The sequence below is a fragment of the Pteronotus mesoamericanus genome, unplaced genomic scaffold, assembly GCF_021234165.1.
Source record: "Pteronotus mesoamericanus isolate MK-2021 breed Mesoamerican mustached bat unplaced genomic scaffold, CSHL_Meso_final scaffold_167, whole genome shotgun sequence".
NCBI classification, from domain to species: domain Eukaryota; kingdom Metazoa; phylum Chordata; class Mammalia; order Chiroptera; family Mormoopidae; genus Pteronotus; species Pteronotus mesoamericanus.
The window spans coordinates 816,906-843,314 of record NW_026555308.1 but is presented as its reverse complement, the minus strand read 5'-3'; the positions used below and the strand labels follow the sequence as shown (position 1 = coordinate 843,314).

General features: G+C 42.3%; 1 protein-coding gene and 1 pseudogene across 1 annotated transcript; both read right to left on the bottom strand.

Moving 5' to 3' along the window:
- Nucleotides 1–1,350: 1,350 nt before the first annotated feature.
- JPT2 (Jupiter microtubule associated homolog 2) lies at nucleotides 1,351–25,656 on the bottom strand. Its single transcript, XM_054589388.1, has 5 exons — nucleotides 25,580–25,656; nucleotides 19,047–19,195; nucleotides 12,698–12,840; nucleotides 4,973–5,018; nucleotides 1,351–3,776 (listed from the first exon to the last, which is right to left on the bottom strand). Exons 1-5 carry the CDS (start codon nucleotides 25,621–25,623, stop codon nucleotides 3,586–3,588), a joined length of 573 nt encoding a protein of 190 aa, XP_054445363.1. The 5' UTR covers nucleotides 25,624–25,656; the 3' UTR covers nucleotides 1,351–3,585.
- Nucleotides 9,724–10,154, bottom strand: LOC129083585 (pre-mRNA-splicing regulator WTAP-like; annotated as a pseudogene).
- Nucleotides 25,657–26,409: the final 753 nt, after the last annotated feature.

Genomic DNA, 26,409 nt, shown 5'->3' with positions numbered 1-26,409 from the left:
CCTGGGTTTCGGGCCAGGTCCCCAGTAGGGGGCGCGTGAGAGGCAACCACACATTGATGTTTCCCTCTCTCCCTCCTTCTCCCTTTGTCTAAAAAAAAATAAAATCTTTAAAAAAAAAAAAAGGCATAGTGAGTTCAGAGGAAATGACCTTGGATAACACAAGAAATATATACATCCTTGCAAGGTTTGATTCACAAACAAATTAATGTTCCATCAAAAGAGCCCGTGTATTTCTGGACAATGTACAGGACTTGGAAGTGGCAATCTTTTGATGTTATTCACCCCCTCACCATAATATAGATAGAGCCACCTTGGTCCTTTCAGACTTAGCCATTGCGTCGCCTCTGGAGACAAACAGGTTCTGACAACTTCGAGACATCAGTGATCACCTGTGGCCGAGCAGCTGCTGCAAATAGGTGATGTTGCCAGAGCCTAGCCGAGTTCCTGGAACACGCTCTGTACTCCCAAACAGGTTTTCAGATGAACAAATAATCATGCCTTGATTGGTGTGGCTGTTGGCTGGGTGTTGTTCTGTAAAATGGAAGTCACTGGTTTGATTCCTGCTCAGGGCACATACCTGGGTTGTGGGCCAGATCCCTAGTTTTGGGGGGTGTGAGAGGCAATGTTTCTCTCCCTCTTCTCCCTCCCTTCCCCTCTTAAAAAAAAAAAATCTTAAAAAAGAAAAAGGAAGAGATCATGTAAGGTAACCCATGTCGGGTTTCTTTCTGAAGTGCTGTCCTGGTAGTTGGCCTTGACCCAGCAGGCTGAATAGTGTGGCACCTCTGCGGGGGGAACTCTCCAGGTGGGCAGTCTGAGAAGTTTCATCACCCTGAACCCACATCATGCACAATATATAAGGATACTAACCTTGCTTGTAGGATGGATGAAAATAGCTAACATATAAGAAGGAAAGACATTCAATCTGTGTTTTCTCTACAGGACTTGAATCTCTAGGCAAACCCTAACAGCTTGGCACCTCATCTCATCATTGTCACTGGAGAGTTTCAAAACCAACTCAGAGGGAGGTCCAATACCTTCAGTTCTTTAGGAAAACAAATGGTGCAAGGAAAAAATAAGGATCATTAACTTATGGAAACTAAAAACTCTTGCACATTCCCACTCATTCCACTCAAAGCTAAATCTCTGGTTTTCAAATGAAAAAAAATCTAAATCCATAACCTTAGAGAAGATTAGTCTGGGCATCATTTGGCCAAAAGAAAAAAAAGCAGTAAACACATTCACCGATGAAAAGCTGTAAGGGAAGGAGCAGTGATCAGGCACTTTGGAGAATGGATGTTAAGGAAAGCGTGTGCACAGACACATAGAAAACAAATAGGCAAAGACTCTGAATGCATGATTACTAAGTTTAATTCAACTGTTATACCCAATTCTGCCTTGTGAAAATAACAAAATGTTATCAAAATTACATTGTCATGTAAGTACAGGTGTGTTGTTTTTGATACAGCTCTAGAAAAAAGTTGGCACCAAATGCACATAAAGTTTTAAGGCTTAATAAAAACACAGACTGGTAATTTCTCAATGCAGCTCAGAGGCTGAGAACAGAATGCTAATAGTTAATCAATCTTCCAAATACAGCCCTAATGTATAGAGCATTTTCCAAATACAGATGACCATCCCCAACAGGCTCACAGGAACAGAAACTCCTCTTCTGCTTCTCCGAGTGACCAGACTGCCCAGGCACTCTAAACCTACTCCTATGCTCCATGGAGGAAAAAGAGGGAAAAGATGAGAAGAGTAAAGGCTGGAGTTGTCACTGCTGCCCAGAGGCTCTTGCTATAGCTCATGTTGTCCTCATCCCCCCGGGCTTCTCATCTTCAGTTTCTCCCACGTCCACCCCAGAAATCCCTGCCAGTGGACGGAACTGGAGTTCTTCCTCTCACTGGGCTGACAGTGGGGGTGAAGCCACAAGGGCAAGCAGTACAACGTCAGGGTTCTTCCTAGCAACCCAGTTTGGAATTCACAAATCATTTTCTTGTATGTGAAAGACAAAATGCACTTATAAATGGCAGCTCATTTCTACCATTAGCACATTTCATTGTAAGTTAAACAACTTAGTATATTTGGCCTTAAAAGCTAACCATCACGTATGACATTTTTTAATGGGGGGAAAAAAAAGGCCTGAATTCCAAATAGCTTTTTAAAAAATGACTATTTGATGCATGAAGACAGGAAGTACTTGATAAAGTCAAATGGAATGTGTATTTCTTGGCTCCAAAGTCAGAAGGACAACTGAAAGGAGGGAAACTCTTTGGTTCACAAAGCCACATGCAGATCCCCTCCATGTGCCATGTGTAAGAAGTGGGGTTTGGCAGGCAGCTCCTGCAGGCACTTAATGTCTCAGCCACTGTGACTGTAACTAAACACAGCTGTTTCTTTCCTCAATTTTAGTTAATGAAGACATTTCTACCACGTGGCATTTGCTCTGTACGTACTTGTAACAAAAGTCACTACCACACTTTCTTCTTTTGACTATTGGCCCAACATGAGTGAATGGAGACTATTCCCCTTAAGAGGCTGAATTCAAGAAACTTCTGCCTGATGTAAAGCAACTTGAATGGACAGTTGGGACTTTGCTGACAAACCAGTAAATCTCGTACGCCTAAGGTTTCCAAGTCTCTTCCAAAAAGGAATACACTCCAGAGTTTCTGCAGAGATTTATAAAGGGTGGCCTAAGCAAACTCTTCTTTGGTATACCTGAGTAACTTTTTTCTAGAAAGGTGTCAGAAATAGACCAGTCAATAGTCACTTATGTAAAGCTGCTGTTTAAGAATAGCTCTTTAGGTATTATGAAAGAATTCAAACCTAAGAATCCAAGGCTCTCAAGCACCTCTTCTATCCAATGTCAACAGGAATAAAGTAACACACATGAAGGATTGAAATAACTCAATTTCCTGGATATATCTGGATTGTTTTAGCCTTGCAGAAGTCAGTGGGCCTTGCAGACAGAGGAACTGTCCACACCATTGGTAAAAGCTGGCAGACTTAGGAATGGGAGAAAAAAAGAAACAATTCACAAGCAAAACCAGTCTGTGAATAGACAAAGACCAGTCCCTCCTGAGTGAAAGGCAGATTCCTATCAGATCACCCCAGAGGATCAGGGTAAAAATCTCTCTGTAGAGTGTAAGACTTAGAACAACTTTTTGGCTTATTCTCAAGGTTTCTGGATTTCTTTCTAAGGCTTTAAACTCTGCTACTATGTTAAGTGATTTTTAGATACCCAACTGGCTGGCAGACTGCCAATGCAATGAGGACATGGAAGACCCCACTTCATCAGGCTCCCGTGGCCTTGCACCAGCCCCCCACCCAACGCATCTGAGAGTTCCTCTCACATCCAAAATTACAGAGTTCATCAAGGAGTCACATTTTCCTCTCACAAAGATATGTTTCTCAGCAGTCTGGAAGGTGAGGTCCTCTGCAGCTCCCACGGTGGCAATGGAACCTGAGCAGTGGCTTCAGATACGCAACAGACCCTCTCCCACCCCCTATTCCTCTGGACTAAAGGAAACTATTTGAAATGCTATCTTCTGAGTTTCTTATCTGGCTACAGGGGAAGCAATAGCTTCTCTAGTAGAAAGAGATGCTGGATTTGCCTCCAGGTGGATTCAGGACTTTGTTGTGAGATCGAGGCCGTGGGCCCAACCTGGGCTCATGGCTGTCAACAGTGGGCGTGGGCTGGGGCTCCTGAGCACGGTCTGCTGCTTCTCTTGGACCACCTTTCTCACCCAGCTCTTCTCTGGACAAGGTGCTTGTTGCAGCTGTGGAACAAAGTCAGCAAATGATCCCGTTAGAGGCTCCTCAATACCTGGATGGCCAAGCTGTGCACATAAAGTCTGCAACACAGACCAACTAGCAAGAAATGCATACTGTAATGGGAAAAGGGAGAAAAGCAAAGAGGAAGGCCTTCACTGTACCAAGAAGGCTCACTTATTATAAGCAGAGGCTATTCTTGAACTGGGCCTAAAGCTGGGGCTTAGTATAAGCAATCCTTGGTAAATTCCTCAGTAAGTTCAATACTTCTTTATATTGCTTGTTGGACTCTGTTTCCCTTTTTTTCACCTCAAGTATAAAAAGCAAACTATCTCAAAGTGAGAATTAAAAAAGAGGGAGGCGGCCTTAATTGGAGGCTCTATCAAGATGAGACAAGGTTTTCTGGCACCATTACTCTGGACTTCTTCAATGAATAAATTCCCATGTATCTTGGTCACCAATTGAGGGAAATGGTGACAAAAATGGGCAGAAATCAGTGCTCACAGTTGGCTTACAGAACCATGGTGGGATTAAGAGTCTGACAACTAACCCCACCATGGGAACAGCTCACTCCCTGGATGATGGATTATGGAGACACCAGCTCTCCCCACCGTGTCAAGCCTCACATTCTCTCTTCTCATCCTTCCTGTCCTGCTCTGCTTATGCCCTTCTTTTTGACCTTAGTTCTGCTGGTTCTATCCTCAGCCACAAGTATGTTAGAGACTTTGGATCTCTGCCCTTCCCTACACAAGATCAGCTTCTAAAACAGGAAACCTTGGTCTTAGGCCTAGGCTAATAATGACAAGAAGTGAAGGAAAATCAATGGTGACCAGTTAAAAAGCTTTCATCAGAAATAACCTAGCCCTCCCTCCTAGAGGGAGGGGGCAGGGGAAGTGGTGGGGGGAAGGCAGAGACAAATGTATTTGGAAAAATAAATTAATTAAAATAAATAATAAAATTGTATTATTATAAAAAAGACAAAAAGTGCATTAAATGTTTTCAAATCTTAAAAAAAGAAAAAAGGAACTAACCTAGCCCATCTCCCTGGACTTTTTCAAATGCTCAATCCTCTTGTCAATAAACACAACCTTGTTGGTTTTTCTCAGCAAGAGGCACAGGAGTATTCTCTCTCACCCTCTGGGGTGCACCAGCAACTTTTCCAGAGTGAGAGCATTCAGAGGAAGAGACAGGAACAGAAGCTCACCTTTAAGGTCCAATTTTGGGTCTTCTTCACATAAGAGCACGTGGTCCTGCAACAAGGCAAACCCCAGGTCAATATGTGATTCAGAAACTTTTAACCCTCATTCAGAAGAATGATGAAAATTAAGGCATGGACGGATGACTTCGGTTCATTTTTAACTTCTAAAAATGATTTTATTTCAATCAATTTAAACCATGAACAAAGCAGCACCATGAACTCCCTCATAACCCACTGTATAGCAACAATGACATCACCTCATGCCATCCTCGTCTCAGCCACACAGTTCTCCCAATTTCAATCCCTCCATTTCTTTGTGGAGTTATTTTAAAGCAAATTCCAGAAATTTCATTAACTCATTTAACAAATAATTCAAGATGTGGCCTTAAAAAAAACACATTTTCACAGCTGCAAAAATTAAGGCTTCCTTAAATATCTAACATTTAGTCAAATTTTAGAACATTAGGATATGTTCTCAAGGCTCACCCATGTTGGAGCATGTATTACAAATGCCATTCCTTTTTATGGCTGAATATCCCATTACATGTGTAGTACATAGCACATTCTGTTTATCCATTCCTCTGTTGGTTGACACTGTAAGTAATGCTATTAAAATAGGTGTACAAGTATTTGAGTTCCTGTTTTCAAAATTTGGGGATATATATCTAAGAGTGGAATAGCTGAATCATATGGTAAATTCTATGTTTAACTTTTTCAGAAACTGTCAAACTGTTTTCCACAATGGCTGCACTATTTTACATTCTCGACAGCAATGTATGAGGGTTTCAATTTCTCCATATCCTGGCCAAAAAATAACATTTGTTGTTTTTTTTTTTCAAGGCCCATTTAATATCAAGAATGTGATACAAGAATCAAGATGGTGGAGGAGTGAGTGGAAGTCACACTGACCTCCTCCCAGGACTAATCTGAAATTACAACTAAATTGTGGAGAAATCACCTGGAACAAACAGCTGACCAAGAGCAGGCGAGGAGCCTTATAACCTCGGACTGACAGAAGCCCAACTTTAGCACAACCTAACTGGTAAGGAGTGCGGTAGAGACTTGAGAAGGCAGGCAGGTCGCCCATGTGTGGCAGCGCCAGAAGGATATTGAAATAGTCAGTTAGATCCTGTTGAAAAGAGTGGGGTCTAAATCATAAGCAGGGATCTCCAGCCTACAGCATCGGAGCCCAAAAAGAGCACAGATAACAGCCAGCTGCAAAAAGCGGCAGAGTTGCTCTCTGCCAGAGACAGGCAGCTGGAGACGTAAAGAGCCATTTAAAGGGCCAACGCATAAATTTTTATTTGCAGCCACTTACCCTGGTCTTCGGCAAAGGTGGGGGCAGAGTGGGCTAGAGATGCCTGAGGAGACTGGGAAAGGAGGCTTTGGGGAGAGAATGGAGCGAGTAGCCAGGGGGATCCCAGTGCTGACTCCTCCCCCATGTGGCAGCAGCCAAGTGGCTCAGGCAGACCATTCCCCTGAGCAGCAGCAGCCGTAAGAGGACCCAATAACCTTGCCCCCACCCCCGGAAGGACTCTGCCCTGCCCTGTGGTGTCTAGGATGGTCTGCTGAGTGCAGAGTGACTAGATTAACAGCTGAAGGGGACAGCCACAGAGAGAAAAATCCTGGAAGTCTTGAACAGACTGCCTAAGGTCAGAGAGGGTCAACATCTGACATCATCAGAGGCAGATCCAGATTGAAAAAAACAGTGGTCTCCTACCACAGAAGTTCATACCACAAAGTCAGGAAATCAGGACAGATCAATTTAAGAAGTGGAAGCAAAAAAGAAGAGTCTCACAAATAATGGGAAGACAAAGAAACACATCCCAGTTGAAGGGAAAGGAGGAATCCCCAGAAAGAGAAATAAATGAAATTTATTTCTACGAGGAACTTGCTGCAAATTATATCAGCATGAAAAAGGACATAGAAACTATCAGTAAAAGGCAAGAAGAAATGAAGAATACAATTTCTGAATTGAAGAACACAACAGAAGGAATCAAAAGCAAGCTAGATGAAGCAGAGGAATGAATCAGTGAGCTGGAGGTTAATGTACAAAAAAGCTCCCAGAAAGAGCAAGAAAAAGAAAAGACTCAAAAAGAATGAAGAGGCGTTTAGGGAAATGCAGGACAACCTGAAACGTAATAGTATCTATATAATAGGGATATCAGAAGGAGAAGAGGAGGAGCAAGGGATAGAGAACCTGCTCGAAAATTAATGATGGAAAACTTCCCTAATTTGAAGAGAGCAAGTCACACAAGTCCAGGAAGCACCAGAAGAACCTAGTGAGTATGAAGGTCCCATTCTAGAGGAACCCAATGAAGCCCACTCCAAGATACATTATCATTAAAATGGCAAATATCAAAGACAAACAGAGAATCCTAAAGGCAACAAGGGAGCCCCAGTACGGCTAGCAGCTGACTTCTTAACAGAAACACTATAAGCCAGAAGGGAATGGCAAGAAATATTCCAAGTCATGAAAAGCAAAGGCCTGCAACCAAGGCTACTCTACCCAGCAAGGCTCTCAATTAAAATGGAAGGTGAAATAAGGAGTTTCCCAGACAAAAGAAGGTTAAAGGAATACACCTCCACCAAACCAGCACTGCTAAATATGCTAAAGGGACTGCTTTAAGAAGATGAAGAGAGTCTATGAATACCCAATTACTTTCAGTCACCAATAGTTGATATTACCAATATTTTAAAATATGTATTAATCTGATTGTGACAATGATGTTATTTTAATTACTTTATTATTTGTTGAAACTAAACCTGTTTTTGTATGTTTCTTGCCTATTTCTATGATTTTTAAACAGCTTTAAATGACTTTTTTGTATTCTTTATCCATTTTTTGATTGTTTGTAGAATTTTTTCCCTAAAAAAACCCCCAAAAACGATTAACCCTTTTTCAGATGTGTTGCAAATACTTTCCTATTCTATTCCTTGTCCTTTAACTTTCTTTATATGTATGTTACTGTGTAGTCTTAAATGTTTAATATAGCCATATTGTCAATATTTTACTTTATAGCTTCTGGGTTTGAATATCTTACTTCAGGGTAAGAAAAATATTATTTTGTATTTTCTCTTAAAACTCCTTAGATTTTACATATTGATTTTTAATTCACCTGAATACTTTTTGTATAGCATGTGAAATAGGGCTACTTGTTTTTTTATTTCAAGTAATTGTTGTCCATGCACCTTATTTGTTGAATAAGCCTTATTTTCCCCATTGATTTGAAATATCAATTTAATCTATATATATATATACTTTTTTTTTAGAATGCTCATTTTATTTCTCTGATCTACTTATTTCTGTGTTGGTGTCATGTTGTTTTAATTGCTAAGACTTTATAATGGATTTAATTTTTTTAATACTTTATAATGGATTTGACATTTAACAAATAAGTAAATAAATCTGCATTAAAAAAAAGGAAAATGAAAGAATTCCTACCTTTATTGACAACATGGATGGAACTGGAGAATATTATGCTAAGTGAAATCTATTCAACAAAATAAACTATAGGCATGGAAACATGGAGCAGACTGAAAGTGACCAAAGGGGATGGGGAAGGAAGACAATGGTGGAAAGAAGGGGAGGGGACTAAACAAATAACATGTATGAATGACCCATGGACATGGACAACAGAGGGGGAACTGACTGCGGGAGTGGGGGGTGGGGGAGGGATGGGTGGAGGAGGGCAAAGGGGGAAAAACTGAGACAACTGTAATAGAATAAACATGATTTAAAAATAAAAAATTAAAAAAAAAACTGTGATACCGAAGATACAAACACAATGATGGAACATATTCCCTCATTTATATCAATGACAATGCTCTTTCAACATGTGCCTGTTGAATGGAATGGGGATTTAATAAATTTCACTACTAAAAAAATAACAGCGAGTCTCATCACAGCCAATACCCTTATACAATCTAGTTGTGAAAAATGCTAGAATGTTTATAATGCTTCAGTTTGAACCTGAAGTTTGATACCACACCTTCATGTCTATTTAGTCCTAGGTAAGATTATCTACAGTATTAGAAACCATTCAAAAAACAAATCATTAATTAAAACCACATTGATTTAAGGCTCATTCAAGTAGAGCTCCAAACTAAATGGTTAAATATATGAACTACCTGAACTGATACCTATTATTTGACTCTCTTATACCTACTGTTTCTTGGCAAATAAACCCTTTAAAGGCAAAATTCACTTATCTCAGTTTTGACCAAGAAGTCCAAGAACAATCATGAAGTCCACAGTCTACTGGCAAAACTTACACACAGTGCCTCTAAGTCACCATGCTCAATGTTAAGAGTGATGCATATTCCATTTTTACATTTTACTGGAATTTTACATGTTCAATTCATGATTTTAAGTCTCTAGTTTTCATTCCTCCAAACTGCCTGAAGACCCAGTGTGCCACAGACTTAAGAACTGTTTCTTCCTCTTTCTTCAAACAGAAACATTTCTCAAGTGTCTACACACTCTAGAAGAATTTTTTGGAGATGGCCACTTCCTTGTAATTGTCCAACATGATCAGAGCTCTGAAGCAAGGGGCAGGGGAAGAGAAAAAACTTGAAATACAAGATTCATCTTGTAAGTTTTACATTAACCATTAAAGCTGGATAGTGTAAGAATGTGGCTTTTTTTTGGCTCATAAAGTCTGAGTCTTGGTATGGAAATGAGTACTTGGCTGTCCCAACACTGCTTTCTCATAGTGGGACTGTCAGGGAAGTCTTGACTGGGGAGTATAATTTGTTTACCTATTAGGTATAAACTTCTAGGCACTCAGTTCATTTTTGGGCTTCTTCCAGGTTGTCTTTAGTCTCTCTCAGTTCACCTTTCAGTTTTAGAAGAAACAAGCTGATCACAGGTCAACCATTGTTGATCTTTGTTCGGCAACACTGGGCGGCTGGACTTGCTTGAGGTGCTGTATTTGAGTAGTACACTCTTGCACTACAAGGATGTTTTCCCTGCATGCAGACCTTGCTGTTGTTACTTTAGTTTTTCTTCCAACTCCCTTAAGCCAGTTACATCATTAGAGAGTTTGGTTCTGTGTACATGCCCTCCAAAGCTTGCACATGTGCTTCATACTGTTTCTATCTTAAAACTAACTCACTTCAGTGTCATAACTTTGAAGACTGTCTCACTCAGTCGAACCTTTTTGGGAAGAGGTTCCTCACTGGTCATCTTAAATCCTGTTGTGTCTCGAGGCAGCCACAGCCACCTGACCACCACTGGCACCACTGTGGGGAGGAAGGGCAAAGGGAGGAGGCAGACCAGGGGTCTCCAGGTGCCAGGGAGGACCTGAACTCAGGTGCCAACTCTCCTGCAGCCAGAGCACACCGGCAAGCGGTGTGCTCCCCAGGAGCTGGGTCAGCTGAAAGGCATTGTGGGAAAGGCGTTATTTTTCCCGATAATAGTCATCCTAGTGAGTGTGAAGTACTTCACACTTTGTGGTTTTTCATGTGCCTTTCCCTAATGACTATTAAGATTGAGCATCTTTTCATGTGCTGATTGAAGAAATGTCTCTTCAAGTTCTTTGCCTACTTTTGAATTGGGCTGCCTTTTTGTTGTTTTTTTGTAGGAATTCGTTATATATTCTGGATAGCAAACTTTAATCAGATTTGTGATTTCAAATATTCTATGGATTGTGTTTTCATTCTCTCAGTAGTCTTTTTTAAAAATTTATTTTTTAATTCCAGTTGATATACATCAGTTTCAGGTGTACAACATAGTGATTAGACATTTATCATTTCCTACCTTATGAAGTAATCACCCCTGTAAGTCTACTACCCATCTGACACCATACACAGTTATTATAACATTGCTGACTATAAGCTCTATGTTGTACTTTATTTCCCCATGGCTATTTTTATAACTGGCAATTTGTACGTCTTAATCCCTTTTACCTTTTTCACCCAGCACCCCAACCCCACTCCTATCTGGCAACCATCAATTTGTTCTTTGTATCTGTAAGTTTGCTTGCTTTGTTCATTTTACTTTGTTATTTTTCTAAATTCCACAAAGAAGTGAAATGGCATGGTATTTTTCTGTTTGACTTATTTCACTAAGCGTAATACCTTCTGGGTTCATACTGCCGCAAATGGCAAGATTTCATTCTTTTTTATGGGTAAGTAATAATTCCATTGTATAAATGTGTATCTTCTTTATTCATTTAAAAGGATACTAAGGTTGCTTCCATATCTTGGCTACTACAAATAATGCTGCGTTGTTGGTACCTTTTGATGTACAAAAGTTTTTCATTTTAATGAAGCCCCATTTATTTATTTAAAACTTTGTTGCCTGTGTTTTTGGTGTCATATTTAAGAAACCACTGTCAAATCATTATAAAGACTTGTCCCTAAAGTTTTTCTTACAAATTTTATAGTTTTAGCCCTTAAATGTAGGTCTTTGACCCATTTTTAGTTTTTATATACGGTGTAAGGTAAGGGTGCACTTTCACTTTTTTTGCATGTGTCTATCCACTTTTCCCAGCATCATCTTTTGAAGAGACTATTTCCCCCCCCCATGAATGATCTTGGCACCCTTGTGGACATACCAATTCACCAGAAATGTGAGAATTTCTTTCTTGGTTCTCAATTCTATTCCAATGGACTACGTGTCTATCTTTATGCCCGTGCCACACGGTTTTGATTACTGTAGTAAGTTCTGAAATTGGAAAGACTCTCCAACTTTGTTCTTCATTTTCTAGATTTTTTTGGCTATTAGTGGTCCATTGAGATTCCATATGAATTTTAAAATGGGTCTTCCTATTTTTTTTTTTTTTAAAAGCATTGTTGGGACTTTGATAGGGACTGCATTCTTAAGTATTTTTTAAAAGATTGAACATCCCCCCTCTCTGCCATGTAATTTCCTATATTTTGGATAACTCTGATTGAATCCCTGTCGTGCTGATTAAATGAGGTTTGTTTTGATTCAGGCCTGTTTTTTTTTTTTTTTGATAAGAATTCAAAGGTAGTCCATGATGGCCCTCTGTTATGGGACCCATAGTTTTTGGTCTGTCTCTTGTTGGGAGCGACTGATGACCACTGCCAACATCCGCAATTTCATTACAAGTCTGCAAAATGGTGCTATCTGAATTCTGATATTCCTTCTTCATTCATAGGCTGGAGTACTTTTATAAAAAGCAACTTTCCCTGTAAAGACTGTTATCCTAAGGTATAGTTCATGCAGGAAACACTGTCTAAATGCTTTATTCTATCCTTGAGCAGTTTTCATAATCAACTGGTCTTCTGGAATTCTCCAAAGGTGACAAATAAGATTTAAAAAAGTATAATTAGGGAACCCATGAATTCTGAATACTTGGTGAACTTTAATCTAATGCAGTTGTACTTATTAATGACCACTAAAAACTGACATTTCTGTGAAATGTGAACTATTCTTTTGTATGTTTAATTTTACAACTATTCTTACCATCCCACAGTGATGTGCAGAGAACAGCAGCCTGAGTGCAGTGGGCAGTCGCTGCTACCCACACACTAAGACCAGCTTCCCCCAGAGCTCAGTCATCAAGAGGGTGGAATTTATTTCTCTGGTGACTCAGAGGAGCTTCAAAACTCAATTACTAATGACTGTACCCAGAAAAATCATCACTCTTCTTGTCTCTTCCTAATAACATGTCAAAGCTGACTCAAAGCTTTTGAAAAAAAGAACTGGCTCAATGTTTGCTTTTCTTACTTTCATGTCTGCTATGTGAATGTAGTCCATACCTTGGGTTTGTTTGGGTGTGCCAAGGGTAAAGTGGCAGTCACTGGCGACCCAAAAATGTCACTAGTCTTCCCACCAGGTGGGTTCAGACGCTGTGAAGTGTGCACAGGCGTTGATTCCTCAAAGATACCACTTCCTTTCCCCCCTGCGAAAACAATTATAGAATAGTGAGGAACCCACAACATCCATCCACTCCTGCCTTCCACATTCATTATTTCAGAGACCTCCTCTCACAGTAACACTCTAGTCCAGTCCTGAGTTCAGGCCAAAAGGCTGGGATGGTCAGAGTTCCTAAAGACCTACATCAAACCTAACCCCTCAACCAGGTGCCTGCTGGGGACTCCATTTCTGGAACTGAGCTCAACTGGGCCTGGCCTCCACAGGCAAGAGGCTTGAGATGCCATAAAACTATTTTCCGCCATAGAACTTCTTTAACCCTGAACCTTTCATGCTTCTTTTTTTAAAAATGAAGAATCTTCTTTATCAAACCCATGAAAAGTTCTTTAGTAGATTAAAAGCAAACAGCTTCTAAGTTTTTAGGTCAGACAGATAGAACTGAATAACATACTCTGTTACGGGCAAACCTGTAATTTGGAAAAATAATATTTAGTAGTCATTTTCTGACCTCATTCTGGCTGGAACTTCCAGGAACAACTAGGTATGTCATCAAATCACAGACATTTAATATCTTTGCTGCCAAGTATAAGTGATCTGATAAGCCATAATCAAAGTATGCATCTAAGCCCTGACTAATGTGGCTCAGTTAGTTGGGCACTGCCCTGCAGACTGAAAAGTTGCAGGTTCAATTCCCGGTCAGGGTACATGCCTGGGTTTCAGGTTTGGTCCCCAGTTGGGGTACGTAGAAGGGGCAACTGACTGATGCTTCCCACAGTGCTGTTTCTCCCTCTCACTGGAATCAATAAAAGAAAAAAAAATACATCTAAGATGTAACTTCTTATCTTATGAGGAGATGACTAAGGCTTGGACATGGAAGGCCAATGTTTAAATGCCTCACCGACAGATCATCTCTTCCTCACTCAGCAAACACTAAGCACGCACCTCCTTTCCACACAGCGCTATGCTAAGTGGAGGGGGCCCATTATGATTATGGCTATGGTGCACCAACAATTTATCTTAAAGGAATAAAAAAGGTACATTCCACTAACTAGTTACAGGACTGTACACAAGTTACTCCGCCATTCTATACCCCAATAAAAGGAACTTCTTTGCAGCACTATGAGAAGATTACTGTGGCTCATATGTCAAATGCTTAGAACAATGCCCAGGACATAAATGCTCAATAAATGTTGGCCGTATTTTCTATGTCCTGAATGTACCGTTCAGTGAGAAAGGGTGCAAAACAATCTATATAATACACAATGACAATGTAAAAGAAGGTGTTGTTCTTTTTTGCTCATATCTGAAGAAGGAAAAATGGTTACAGTCGCTTAGCTATAATAACTCATACCGTTTTGACACAGGCCACGAACCCTTAAGAACAATATGGACGACGAGAGCTCTGTGTGAGGGGAGTAGGCTCCACCAGGGAACCTGTTCTCTCGATAGCCTTCAGACCACCGCTGCTAGAATGGATTCTAAAGCAGACTGGCTTCCAGGATGCCAGTCTTCTAGGGGGGACATAAGAATCACAGAACACAGAAAGGAATGACTGGACTGGGGTGCCCTGACTTTTTCAGGTGGGTGAACACAGAATATGTAGGACTGCTCTACAGGAGAATGTGCACACACACATTCATATAAAATTAGGGTGATTACAAACCTTCTGAACATTGGCTGTTGGCTATGGACATCCCAAGAAGCCATAAACCCCAAGCTGGAAACTCTTGGGCTGGGAAACCAGCACTGCATGGTGTTAAGGGCAGTTCATCTGTGGCCAGATGCTGGGTGAAGACCTTGCTCAAACAGTTACTCTGTGAGCCCAGATGAGTGACTTCAACCTTCTTTTGTCTCCACTTTCTCAACTCTAACAAGGTATAAATAATAATAATATCTTCCTAGGGTGGTTAGTGAGATACATGAGTTAATATACATGAAGTGGATAAGGCCTCAGTAATGCCGCTAGGCTGTTGTTATTCAGTGTGTTGTTAGCAAAAATGTCTAGACCACAAAGTGGAGAAAAACTACTGCATGAAGCCATCCCTTTACTGTATTGTTTCTGGTTATGCTTAAGTAAATTATTTTTTTACAGTGCACATTCACCTGTTTAAAAAATGGAAGATAAGCCCTGGCCAGGTGGCTCAGTTGGTTAGAGCATCACCCCGTACACCAAAAGGCTGCAGGTTAGATTTCCAGTCAGGGTGCATACAGGAGATGATCAATGCTTCTCTCTCTCACATTGATGGTTTTCTCTCTCTCTCTAAAATCAATAAATATATCCTTCGGTGAGGATTAAACAAAGGAAATAATAAAATAAAAAATGGAAGCTAAAAGTGACTCGATTTAAAAGTTTTTGCTAGGGGCATCGCTCATTTAAAAACATTTTTTAAATTGTAAATGTAACAGAAAAGTTCGTAAGACACAACTGTCACAAATAAAGCAAGCAAACACCCATGTAACTAAACTAGACTGCAGATGCTATCAGCCCCAGAAACCTGGGTATTTCTTCCCCATCACTCCAGGTCACCACATGCCTGAATTTTCTAGAAGCCAGAGACTTGTTTTTTCTCTTACAGTTTTAATGTCCAATCCTAAACAATATAGTTGTTTTTGAACTTTTTTTAAAGTAGTCACATTGCATGTCCATTACTCAATATTTTACCTGAAAGATAAATTCAGCTTTGAAGATGGAAGAGGTGCGCAATCCACCCACAATTGAAGAAAAATAAATTCAAAATATACTTTAAAAAAACAGGTTATTTATTTTTAGAGAGAGGGGAAAGGAGGGAGAGAGAGAGAGAAACATTAATATGTGGTTGCCTCTCACATGGCCCTTCCTGGGGACCTGGCCTGCAACCCAGGCATGTGCCCTGACTGGGAATTGAACCAGTGACCCTTTGGCTCGCAGGCTGGCACTCAGTCTGCTGAGTCACACCAGCCAGGGCTCGAGTTATGCTTTTTTAAGAACCAAATTGCAGCCCTGGCCAATGTGGCTCAATTAGTTGGAGTGCCACCCTGAAAACCAAAAGTTTATGGGTTCAATTCTCAGTTAGGTAACATCCGTAGGTTGTAGGTTCAGTCCACGTACTAGTCAGGACACACATGAGAGGCAACCAATCAGTTTCTCTTTCACATCGATGTTTCTCTCCCTCTCACTCCCTCCCTTTAAAAATCAATAAGCATGTCCACGGGTGAGGATTCAAAAAAAAATTGTAAAAGACAGGACAGTCTGGCCCTAGCCAAGTGGCTCAGTTGGTTGGCGTGTCATCCTATGCATCAAAAGGTTGCAGGTGCTATCCCTGGTTGAGGTGCATATGGAAGGCAACCAATCAATGTTTCTCTCTCTCTTTCTCTAAAATTAATATTAAAATATCTTTGGGTGAGGATTAAAAAAAAAGAGAAGACAGTATGGTGGTAGAGTGTGAGGAGCGGCATCACATACGTCATGGTGAGCACTGGCTACCCACAGAAGACTAATTGGAAATATCTATCATATTTTAAATCACCCAGCAATTCCATTTTGAGAAATTTAGCCCAAAAGATATCCTCAGGAGGTAAATCTGGTGCTCCAGAGTCAGGACAACCCATATGCAACGGCTAGCTCTGCTACCAATGAGCTGCGGGGCTTAGGCACACCAGGGAATCTCCATGCGCCTCAGTTTCCTTTTCTGTAAAGGGGGTAATACCACCTACCTCCTTAGGTTTGCAGAGAGAACCTAATAATACATGGAAAACATTTAGCACACTCCCTGGCCTATTATTAAACAAGCCACACATATCAATCTTGTTAGAGCACCAGAAAAAACTTGTGGATGATCTAAACCAGGTGACTAGCAAAGCACATGAATGAGGAACAAATGAAACACTGGGTGTGACAATACTTGGTAAATGTTCAGTGACTCACATAGTAAGTCACACACTCTGCCCTGCACACTTTTCTCAATCAGGCCCTCTTGATGGAGATTTGTGGGGCTAAGTCTGCAAGACTGAAAAAGAAATGAGGGCAGGAGTTTAGGCCTGAGGTTGGGGACATAGCTAGCAGTTTTCTGTTTCCGGCTTCCCTTGAGAATACATCACAGATAATTTTTAAAAATTTAAAAAAAAAAATTTATTTATTTATTTTCAGAGAGAGGGGAAGGGAGGGAGAAAGAGGAGAAAAACACTCATGTAGAAACATCAATTTCACATGCACCAAACCCGCAACCCAGGTACGTGTCCTGACCAGGAATCAAGCTGTCAACCCTTTCCTTTACAGGATGATGTCCAAGCAACTGAGCCACACCAGTTAGGGCCATCACAGATAATTTTAAAAACCACCTGGCAGGACCACAAGAGGCAGGAACTCAGCACAGGGAATCATGCTGTTGCTGATACACCTTGTAATTAACTGCACAACAGAGGCTTTCTCATTCTCCAGTCAAGAGGAGCCTAGGCTGCCCACTGGGCACTAGAGCTGGGGCATCATAACAGAAAAGTTCATAAGACATAACTATCACAAAAAAGAGAAAGCAAACACCCATGTAACTACCACCAGATCGTATAGATGCTACTGGCTCCCAGGTTCTGTACCCAAGTTGTCACACCTTCCAGGGAACTCAACACCCCATGGACAATGTACTCTGCTGAGTCAGGGCCAAGGGAGCGGGCTTGTCCACCTTCAGGTGCCTCAGATTTGATTCAATATGCCACGTGGCCCAATGTTATGCTATTGTTGGCACAAAGGATGTGCAAGGCTGACCACTCCTAGCCCTACACCCATAAACTGGATACAGTAAGAACATTACAAACTTAGTAAAACTACCCGCTTCTCTACTATAAATATATCTACACCAACTCCACACCCCCAACCAACCAAACACAACACTGGCTTTTGAATCTACTGCTTTCTTTCCCCTCTGGGTTTGGTCAAATACCAGGGGAAATCCAAAAAACCCTCACCATTATCTTCTAGAGGGTTGGTCCCTTGTAGTACAGGCATCCCCTGCTAAGTGAGTGTTCTAGGGACCCATCCGTATCAGTGCACCAGCTGGCATTGCTGTGAAAGGCTGCATTCAGCTTCAGTGAATTTTTTTTTTTTGAAGACTCAACGTGTTTGCCCATTTCATGATGGGTGAATTACAAGCATACCTGCCCAAAGCACACTGAGTGTTCAGCAGTTTTTGACCAAAAACAGCATGGCCCCCATGCCCTGCCCTCCCTATTCCCCTAATCTTGCTCTGAGCGACTTTTCTGTTTCCCCCAATGAAAACAGTCCTCAAAGGGAAAAGTTTTGCCGCTAGGAAGAGGTGAAACAAAAAAATGGCAGAAGCACTAAAAGGCATCAAAATTGACGAGGTCAAACATTGTTTTGAGCAGTGAAACAAATGTCTCAATAGGTGTACTGCATCAAAAGGAAGATATTTTAAAGGCTCTGATGGTGACTGAAGTTGAAACATGTAAGAATAAACACACATTTTAAAAAATTCCTATCTTTTGCTGTCCCCCCTCGCATGTATATCTGTCCAAAAGTAAAAAAATAAAAATATGTGTACCCAGAATTGAAGTGGAGTGGCAAGCAGTCCTAGCTCTGGTTCTGATTTTACTGCTTGTCTGAAATACTGATTCCTATGTCTGGTCTCTCAAATTTTTAAGGATGGGATGAACCTTGCTTCTCCTCATGGATGTAGACAGGGGGGAACTTTTCAGGTAACTAGCACTGTATGGTCACTCAACTGGACAGTCTATCAGTCAAGGAAAACATTGTTCTAGATTCTCTTCTATTGTAACCACCAGAATGTAGGGTAAGAACTATGTGGATGTGTGCTAGACCAAGTCTTCCTTTTTTAGTTTCATTCCCATCAACAAGATGATTAAAAGTTTCCTTCCTAAGAAAAATGTTTACATTTTTGAGTAATCTGTACACAATCTTAGGAATCTCAAGAGTCCACGGGACAACTGGGAAAGTCTCCCTAGCAGGAGTCTTTGCATCCTCAGAACCTACACCCAGTCAATGTCTGTTGACAGAGAGGGACAATTCAAGAATGATCGAGTCACCTTCAATTTAAAGGTCAGGAAAAATCCTTCCTCACATTCCAGAACTCTGATGGCAAGGGATAACTTGTACCAGAAAATACGTGAAAGGATCAATCCATCTACTGATCTACCTACCTACCTATCTATGGAAATTTTATCAAAAGAGCAGCTAAAAAAGAACAGGCAGAGGCCAAAGGACAAATGAGTCACAAAGGCCAGTACCTGGGGGGTTGGTTCTCTTAGGAATGTTCTGAGGTTCTTCAGTTGGTCCAAAAATATTTGATGCCATCCTGTTGGGTCGGCTTGAAGGCACACCTTCTTCTGGACTTCCGAAAAGATCACTCGATGCTCCTCCCGGAGGCTTCATGGCCCTGCAAGCACAGAGCAAGCATGAGTGATGGATGGCTGACCTGAATCTCGATGCCCATAACTAGACAGGGCATGTGTACTTTCTTTTTTTAAAATTTATGCTCACCCAAGGATATGTTTTTATTGATTTTACAGAGAAGGAAATGGAGTGTGAGAGACCAAGAGAAACATCTATCAGTTGCTTCCTATACACGCTTCACCTAGGGATCGAACCCTCAACCTCTCGGTGTATGGGATGACGGCCTAACCAAGTGAGCCACCTGGCCAGGGCCACATGTACTTTCATACATGTGTCTATGGAAAAATTCCACACTAGCATGACTAGTTTATAGACGGCCACACGGCAAACTTCCTTTACTGCCCTCAAGTTTTCTTTGTATGTCTTGGTTATGTGAAAAACCTCTTGAAATGTGTATATTTTGAAATTATTGCTGGGACCTCTTATAAGTAAGTTAAAGTTTCCCTACAGGCAAGTTGAGCCGTATAGAATTTAATACAAATTTTAATTATCACACATAGTGTTCAATACTATAAACACATAACATGGTGTTTAATACTGTGCCTTACCATATGCCAGCTACAGTTTTAAAAGACCTTACACAACAGCCCTCTATGGCAGGAATTATTTTCACAGATCATGAATCTGAAATAGAGAGAAAGCATGAGACAGGCCACACAAAGAGTAGCAGAGCTAGGATCCAAGCCCAGGCAGCCTGGATCTAGAACTCAAACTATGTCCCACTGTCACTCTTAAAGGCCTCCAGGAAATAATGAGGGGGAAGCTCACCATGTAACCACAAATCAAGTCTGATCCACAGAGCTGAGTCTTCAGAAGGGCAGCCACTGGCCACTGTGGGCACTTGGATATGGATGGACTCAGATGTGCTACAATTGTAGACTACACATCAGATTTCAAAGACAAAAAGGCAAAATTTCTCTTTGTCTTTTATACTGTTCACATGTTGAAATAGTATTGTGTACATAATAGTTTAAATTATATTAAAATCACTTCTTCCTGTTTCTTTTTACTTTTTAAAATGGGCCTACTAGAAAGTTTAATATTCCTTATGTGGCTCACATTTCTATTGGAAAGTGTCAGCTTAGACGATGGGGAGTGCCAACATTAATCCGGGGAAGTCCTGAGAATCTACACCAGGATAATCATCTCCACTTAAGTCTGTTATAACCAGTGAGATGCTGAACATCAGAAATCAGAGAACACACCTGCCAGCACCACTGTTCATTTCAGATCAATGCATTATCCACCAAGTGTCATCTTTAAAACACACCAACCTTCTATGAGGGTTGATTCTAATTAAACAGCTATGGACAACAGTGGCATCCCCACTGCTCAGACAACAGCAGCAGTATCTACCTGAAGTCTCCATCCTTGGGAAGCTGACACGCACAACTTGGAGGTTTTAAAGTGGACATTTCAGAAGAGAAAGATCAGGACTTTGAGTCATTACTGCAATAACTAAAGAATTCAATTTTCACAAAGCCCTGCCCTGATACCCCAAGTGTGTCTACTTTCACAAAGCAGTAGCACAATGAATTTATAGCATATTTTTAGAACACTAGGAAGATTATTAAAATGATCTTAGAGAGGGGGACCTACTGAAATTGAGTTTTAAACTGGCGAGTGGCCCAGGCTCTTTCACTAGTCCTAGGCAACAGTGACATTTAGAAATAGACGGAATTGCAGAGGTCAGCAACACAGGAAAGCTCTGATTCCAGGTTAAGCCTCACTGGAAAGCTATACAAACACTATCAAAGATTTAGTTTACAAAAATAATAGGATATTTAAAATGTTTCCTCAAAAGGGCTAGGATGGGAGCTGATCACTCATTGTAATTTAAAGTGAACAGAGTTCTCAGATTCCATGGAGGTAAAGCAGGACTGCAGAAAGCACTCATCTGCTTTTCAGAGGGCAAACATGCCAGCCCTGGCCAGGCGAGAGACCAGCCAGCCAGTCAACACTACAGAAGCAGCCAAGGGCCCAACTGGCAGACCTTCCACGCAGGGCCCGAAGTACCTGTCTGCTCAGGAGGAAGGAGAAGGTGGCCGCCTGTTTAGCAGTTACGATTTCATTAAGGATTTAATGAAGAAATAGACATTACTTCTGCATGAAGGAAGAACATCTTAAAACTAATGAATAACTAGATTAAATTAGAAAAGACTGAATAGGACTTTAGATCATTCACTTTGATAATGGACACAGTGAGGCCATCTGACTCCCATACGCATTTATAAGTCACAGAGCCCTGGTCACAATGACAGCCTCTGTATTTTTCTGGACTAGCTACAGCAGGTCCAATATGCTTGGGTTTACAAAGCCATGTCTTTGAAAGAGGGAATGGGGACCTGCAATCTTCAGAGCTGAACTGAATTTAACACCAAGTCTCATGTTGTCATGAGTTAAAATTCCCACTTTACTGACTTATTTGAAACACAGCTTTTCTTTCAAACCTCAGGGTCCCACAAATTGTCAGGCCAGATTCAGGGTAGATTCATCTTGATTCAAAGCTCTCAGGATGCTTTCCTGACTCTCACATTCTACATTCCGGGATCTCCCAAGTCTCCTCAGCCTCTTGCCCTTGCTTCATCCAGTTCAACTCATGTTCGCTGAGCACCAATTGCTGGCATGTCTGTGCCAGGCCCTGCAGGTAGAAAGATGACTAAGAACAAGTCCTTGGCCTAGAGAAGCTTCAGGTTTACCGGGAAAACTAGAGTGGTGCATAGGTGATTTCAGTGGTCTAGGAGTGATGTGACAGAAGCACTGAATGTTACTGAAACTCCAAAGACATCCTTGGAGGAGAGGCCCAAATTGAAGTCTATGGTCTTAGTGACCAAAGGGTACCTTCGAGACACAGGAGGTAAGTCACAGCTATTTGAAATAATGACACGCTATTTTTAAGTGGTGGAAATACAGTGTTTATTCCATTATTCTCTGTACTTTTCTGAATTTTATTTTACTTTGAAAACAGGAGAAGGAAAAACTATTGGTGCCAAGAATGCTGCAGCAGATTCCTGTGCATAATAGCCAAGCAATCATTTCCAGCACAAAGGCAACGGGGTCCACAGCTACATGCGGCAGTAATAAAAATTGCACCAGCTGCCTCAACAGGGTCTCAAATAAATTGGACAAAGTTAAATAGACATTTTAATAAAAACAGAACCCACAACAATGGCTTAATGTGGCTCTACTCTCAGTTATCACTATGACACTAGTTTTGGGGAGGAGTTGGGAATACCAGTGAGCGGGCATTTCGGGGATGAAACCACATTGTGGGGCTGCTTCCCAGTTATTTTTTCATTTCAATATATTTCAACAGAGATATTCAAAACACAAAAGAGAAACTATGGGGCATGTGACAAGAATAAAAAGCACACACAGCTCAGGAACTATGTATGGCACAAGCAGAGAAAACAAGACCTAGCGGTGGGTCTCCACGTTCCTGACCTCCAAGATCTTGTCCGTGTCAGAAAAGCTTTTGGGGATTGGTTAGGTATGGAGAGAAACAGTGAAACAGACTTGGATTAAGTTCTTTACAAATAGCCTTGGCTGGGATGCTCAGTAAATTGGAGAATCATCCCCATAGGCCAAAATGTTGAGGGTTCAGTCCTTAGTGGGTGTGCGTGCAGGAGGCAACTGATTGATGTTTCTCTAACATCTATGTTTCTCAAATCAGTAAAAATGTATCCTCAGGGAAGGATCAAAAAAAAATTCTTTACAAATACATACCTGGGGTGTTCAACCTGTAGCCCACGGGCTGCATGCAGCCCAGGATGGCTGTGCATGCAGCCCACCACAAAACTGTAAACTTTACATGTTGCCGTGTATTTAGTATGTGGCTCAAGACAACTCTTCTTTCAGTGTGACCCAGAGACGCCAAAAGGTTGGACACCCCTGCCAGTTTAAAGGAAGGACCTTAGATTAATGATGGCTTTTATAGTTTAAAATCCCTTTAACACAAAATAATCAAGAAAATGAAAGATAAAGGTCTAAGAAAAGAAAATCTGGCTCGGTGATCCTATACCCACCACTTAGTTCCCCCCCTCCACAGCCTATTAAAGTGTAAACCCTACAATGCCTGTCTAGCTAGCTAATCAAGTCCTTTAAGAAGGTGGTCAAATGCAAAGCTTCCAGCAGATCCCAAGCAGAAGCTTCCAATTACATGTAATGATCCAGTTATGAAGACTTCTTTTTCCTTCATCAAAGTCTTGAAAGTAGACTTTTCTCCTTTTCATATCCTTTCCAAAAATGAACCTCCCTAAGAAGTGTAGAGAACTACCTTAAAGCACCAGCTCTGCAGCTAATGACTGTAGCTTGAAGTTACCATAAAATCAATGTTACTCACAGCGTTTATTCATAAACTCAACCAACATTTCCTGGGCATCCAGTGTCAGGCAGTGTAAACAACGAGGGGATATACTTAAGGGACACAACTGGAAAAGTGCTAGGAAGAGGCTGGTGTGCATTGTGCAGGACAGCAATTACCAGGCACAACTCAATTCATCCTGAGCACTCCAGGGGAAACTCCTGGCCTCCATCAGTATAGATTTAGATTCAAGTGTTTAGTATTCATTGTTCCCTGGTTTAATGGCTACTTAATTCTTTAGGCACATTAATGAATATCAACCTAACTCCACAAAATTTAAAGGTTTTTAAGCAAGTTTAAACAATTCTTTTATTTAGTATCTAGTACACAGTATTTATCTTAACAGTCTTCTTACATGCCGTCTCTTCTACGGAAGAGGTCTTAACTAAAGAAACTCTTAGACATCTTAAGACCCAAAATTCTATAGTGCAAGCAGGCTCCCCAGTGGCGTGACAGACCTTGGCAGCTCTATCTTACTTCTAATATACAGAGCACCTTAAAGTTAAAAAGAAAGTGTGCTCTTTTTCATGGCGTCTCTGAGGTGGTCAGCTGCTTCAAGATGAAGCTGAACACCTCCCTCCCAGCCACTGACTGCTAGAAATTCATTGAAGTGGACAATGAGCACAAACTTCATCCTTTTTATGAGAACCTTGGGGCCACAGAAGTTGCTGCTGGTGCTCTGGGTAAAGAATGGAAAGGTTATGTGGTTCAAAACAGTGGAAGGAATGACAAACAAGGTTCCCCCAAGAAGCAGGGTGTCTTGACCCATGGCTGTGTCCACAGGCTGCTAAGGGGCATTCCTGTCATAGACCAAGGAGGACTGGAGAGCGACAGTGCCAGTCTGTTCGGGGTTGCATTGTGGATGTCAATCTTAGTGTTCTAAACTTGGTCATTTAATAAAGGGGAGAAAGATATTCCTGGTTTCACTGATACTACTGTGCCTCATCACCTGGGGCCCAAAAGAGCAAGAAGACTCCACAAACTTTTCAACCTGTCTAAAGATGATGTCTGCCAACATGTTGTGAGAAAGCCCCTAAACAAAGAAGAAACCTAGGACCAAAGCACCTAAGATGCGGCGTCTTGTGACTCCACATGTCCTGCAATGAACTAAGAAAAATAAGAGGCTGCAAACTTTTGGCTAAGAGGATGAAGGCGGCAAAGAAAAACGCCACGAACAGATTGCCAAAAGATGTAGGCTGTCCTCTTTGAGAGCTACCTCTGAGTCAAGTGAAAAAATGAAGTTTTCTAAGAACAAATAAGATTTAAAAGAAAGGAAGGAATGGAGGGAGGGAGGGGAGGGACAGGGGGAAGGGAGGAAGGCAGGAAGGCAGGAAGGCAGGAAAGAAGGAAGGAGAGAGAAAGCATGCTGGGGTGTGCAATGAGATCTCCATTTCTATTACTTAAAATGCGGCCTGGTTCACCGTCACCAAAGCAGGGAGGGCAGACCCCTGCCTGCTTCCTGGGCTGCGGTACTAGGGAAGGGCAATAACTATATCCCAGAGCTGTGGGCTCACGACAGTGGCACAGCCTGGCTCCTGGGCTGGGGGACTTAGGGTCAGCACCACCAACCTCCCAGGGCCGCAGGATTAGGGGAGGGTTCCACCTGGCTACACAGGGCTTCGAAATTAGGGGAGGGCTCCAAAAAGATGCGAGATTAAGGAGGACTGCAGAATGGTGACCTTCCCTGGGGCCATCCACAAGCGCGCCAGGCGCCAACAGAGGCTCCAGGACGGCGCCCCGCAGCCCCCAACACACCCGCCTTGTCCGGGCTCCCGGGACTACCCGCCCCGAAGTAGCAGACCATTCTGCCGACGTATTTCGGGCGCGCTACGGACGAAAAATGCGGAAAGGCGCACCTCCAGCCCTCAGCCGAGACGCTGGCGGGCGCGGGAGCACGTCCGCTCGTTCGCCCGTCTCTCCGATGCGGAGGCTGAAGCCGCGGCTCTGTGAGGTCACCCGCCAGCCTCCCCGCCGGCCGCGCCCGAACCCACGCCCGCGCTGCACCTGGAGCCGGCTCGGCCGCCCTCGCTCTCCGGAATGTGAAACATGTCTCCTGCTGCTCGGCGCCCCGTCGCCTGCCGCACCGCAGTTCCCGCCAGGCCCCGCGCAGCCCAAGGCTCGCCCGCCAGCGCCTATTGGACGATGCCAACGCTAGTCACGCCACCGCACCCTATCACGGCACCGAGCCCCACCCCCATCCCAAGACCCGAAGGCTTGTAGATGGCCACGCTCTCAGCCGATTGGTGGAAGCAGGTGCCGCTGATAGCATCAGGCACCAGCATTGGGCAGGAGGCCGACAGAGGCGGGCTGCCGCTGGTGGGGGCGGGGGCATGACGTCGGCCTTTGCACCTAGCGGCCTGGGCTGAGGCCCCACCTCACCTTCTCCCAAAGCTTTTCACCCGGAATCGCTTCCTGAGTGGGAGCGGGCACTACCCTACCGACAGCCAAGAGGGAGGCCTAACACGCGCCCTGGGGAACCAGACACGCGGGCAAGAGGAGAGGAAGGCCAAGTCTAGACTTTTCTTAGACGTCAACCGCTTCCCCAAGGCCAATGACTAGCTGTTTCTTCTGAAGGAATAATGGAAGTTATCTGTGAGGAGACTGAATTTTGCTAACGAGTCAAATGGCAGGTCCAGTGGTTGGCAAAAAATCAACCAACGCTAATCTGAATTATCTGTTCGGGGATTCGGCAGTTCCTGCCCTTCGGAGTCCTGGAGAGCCTCAAAGTCATCATCATAAATATGAAACAAGTAAAGTGCGCCAGTTCCCTCTGGCTCCAAAATAAAACTAAAACATAGTCGGCAGTGTTCTGTTACTAAATTACACTGCGGACA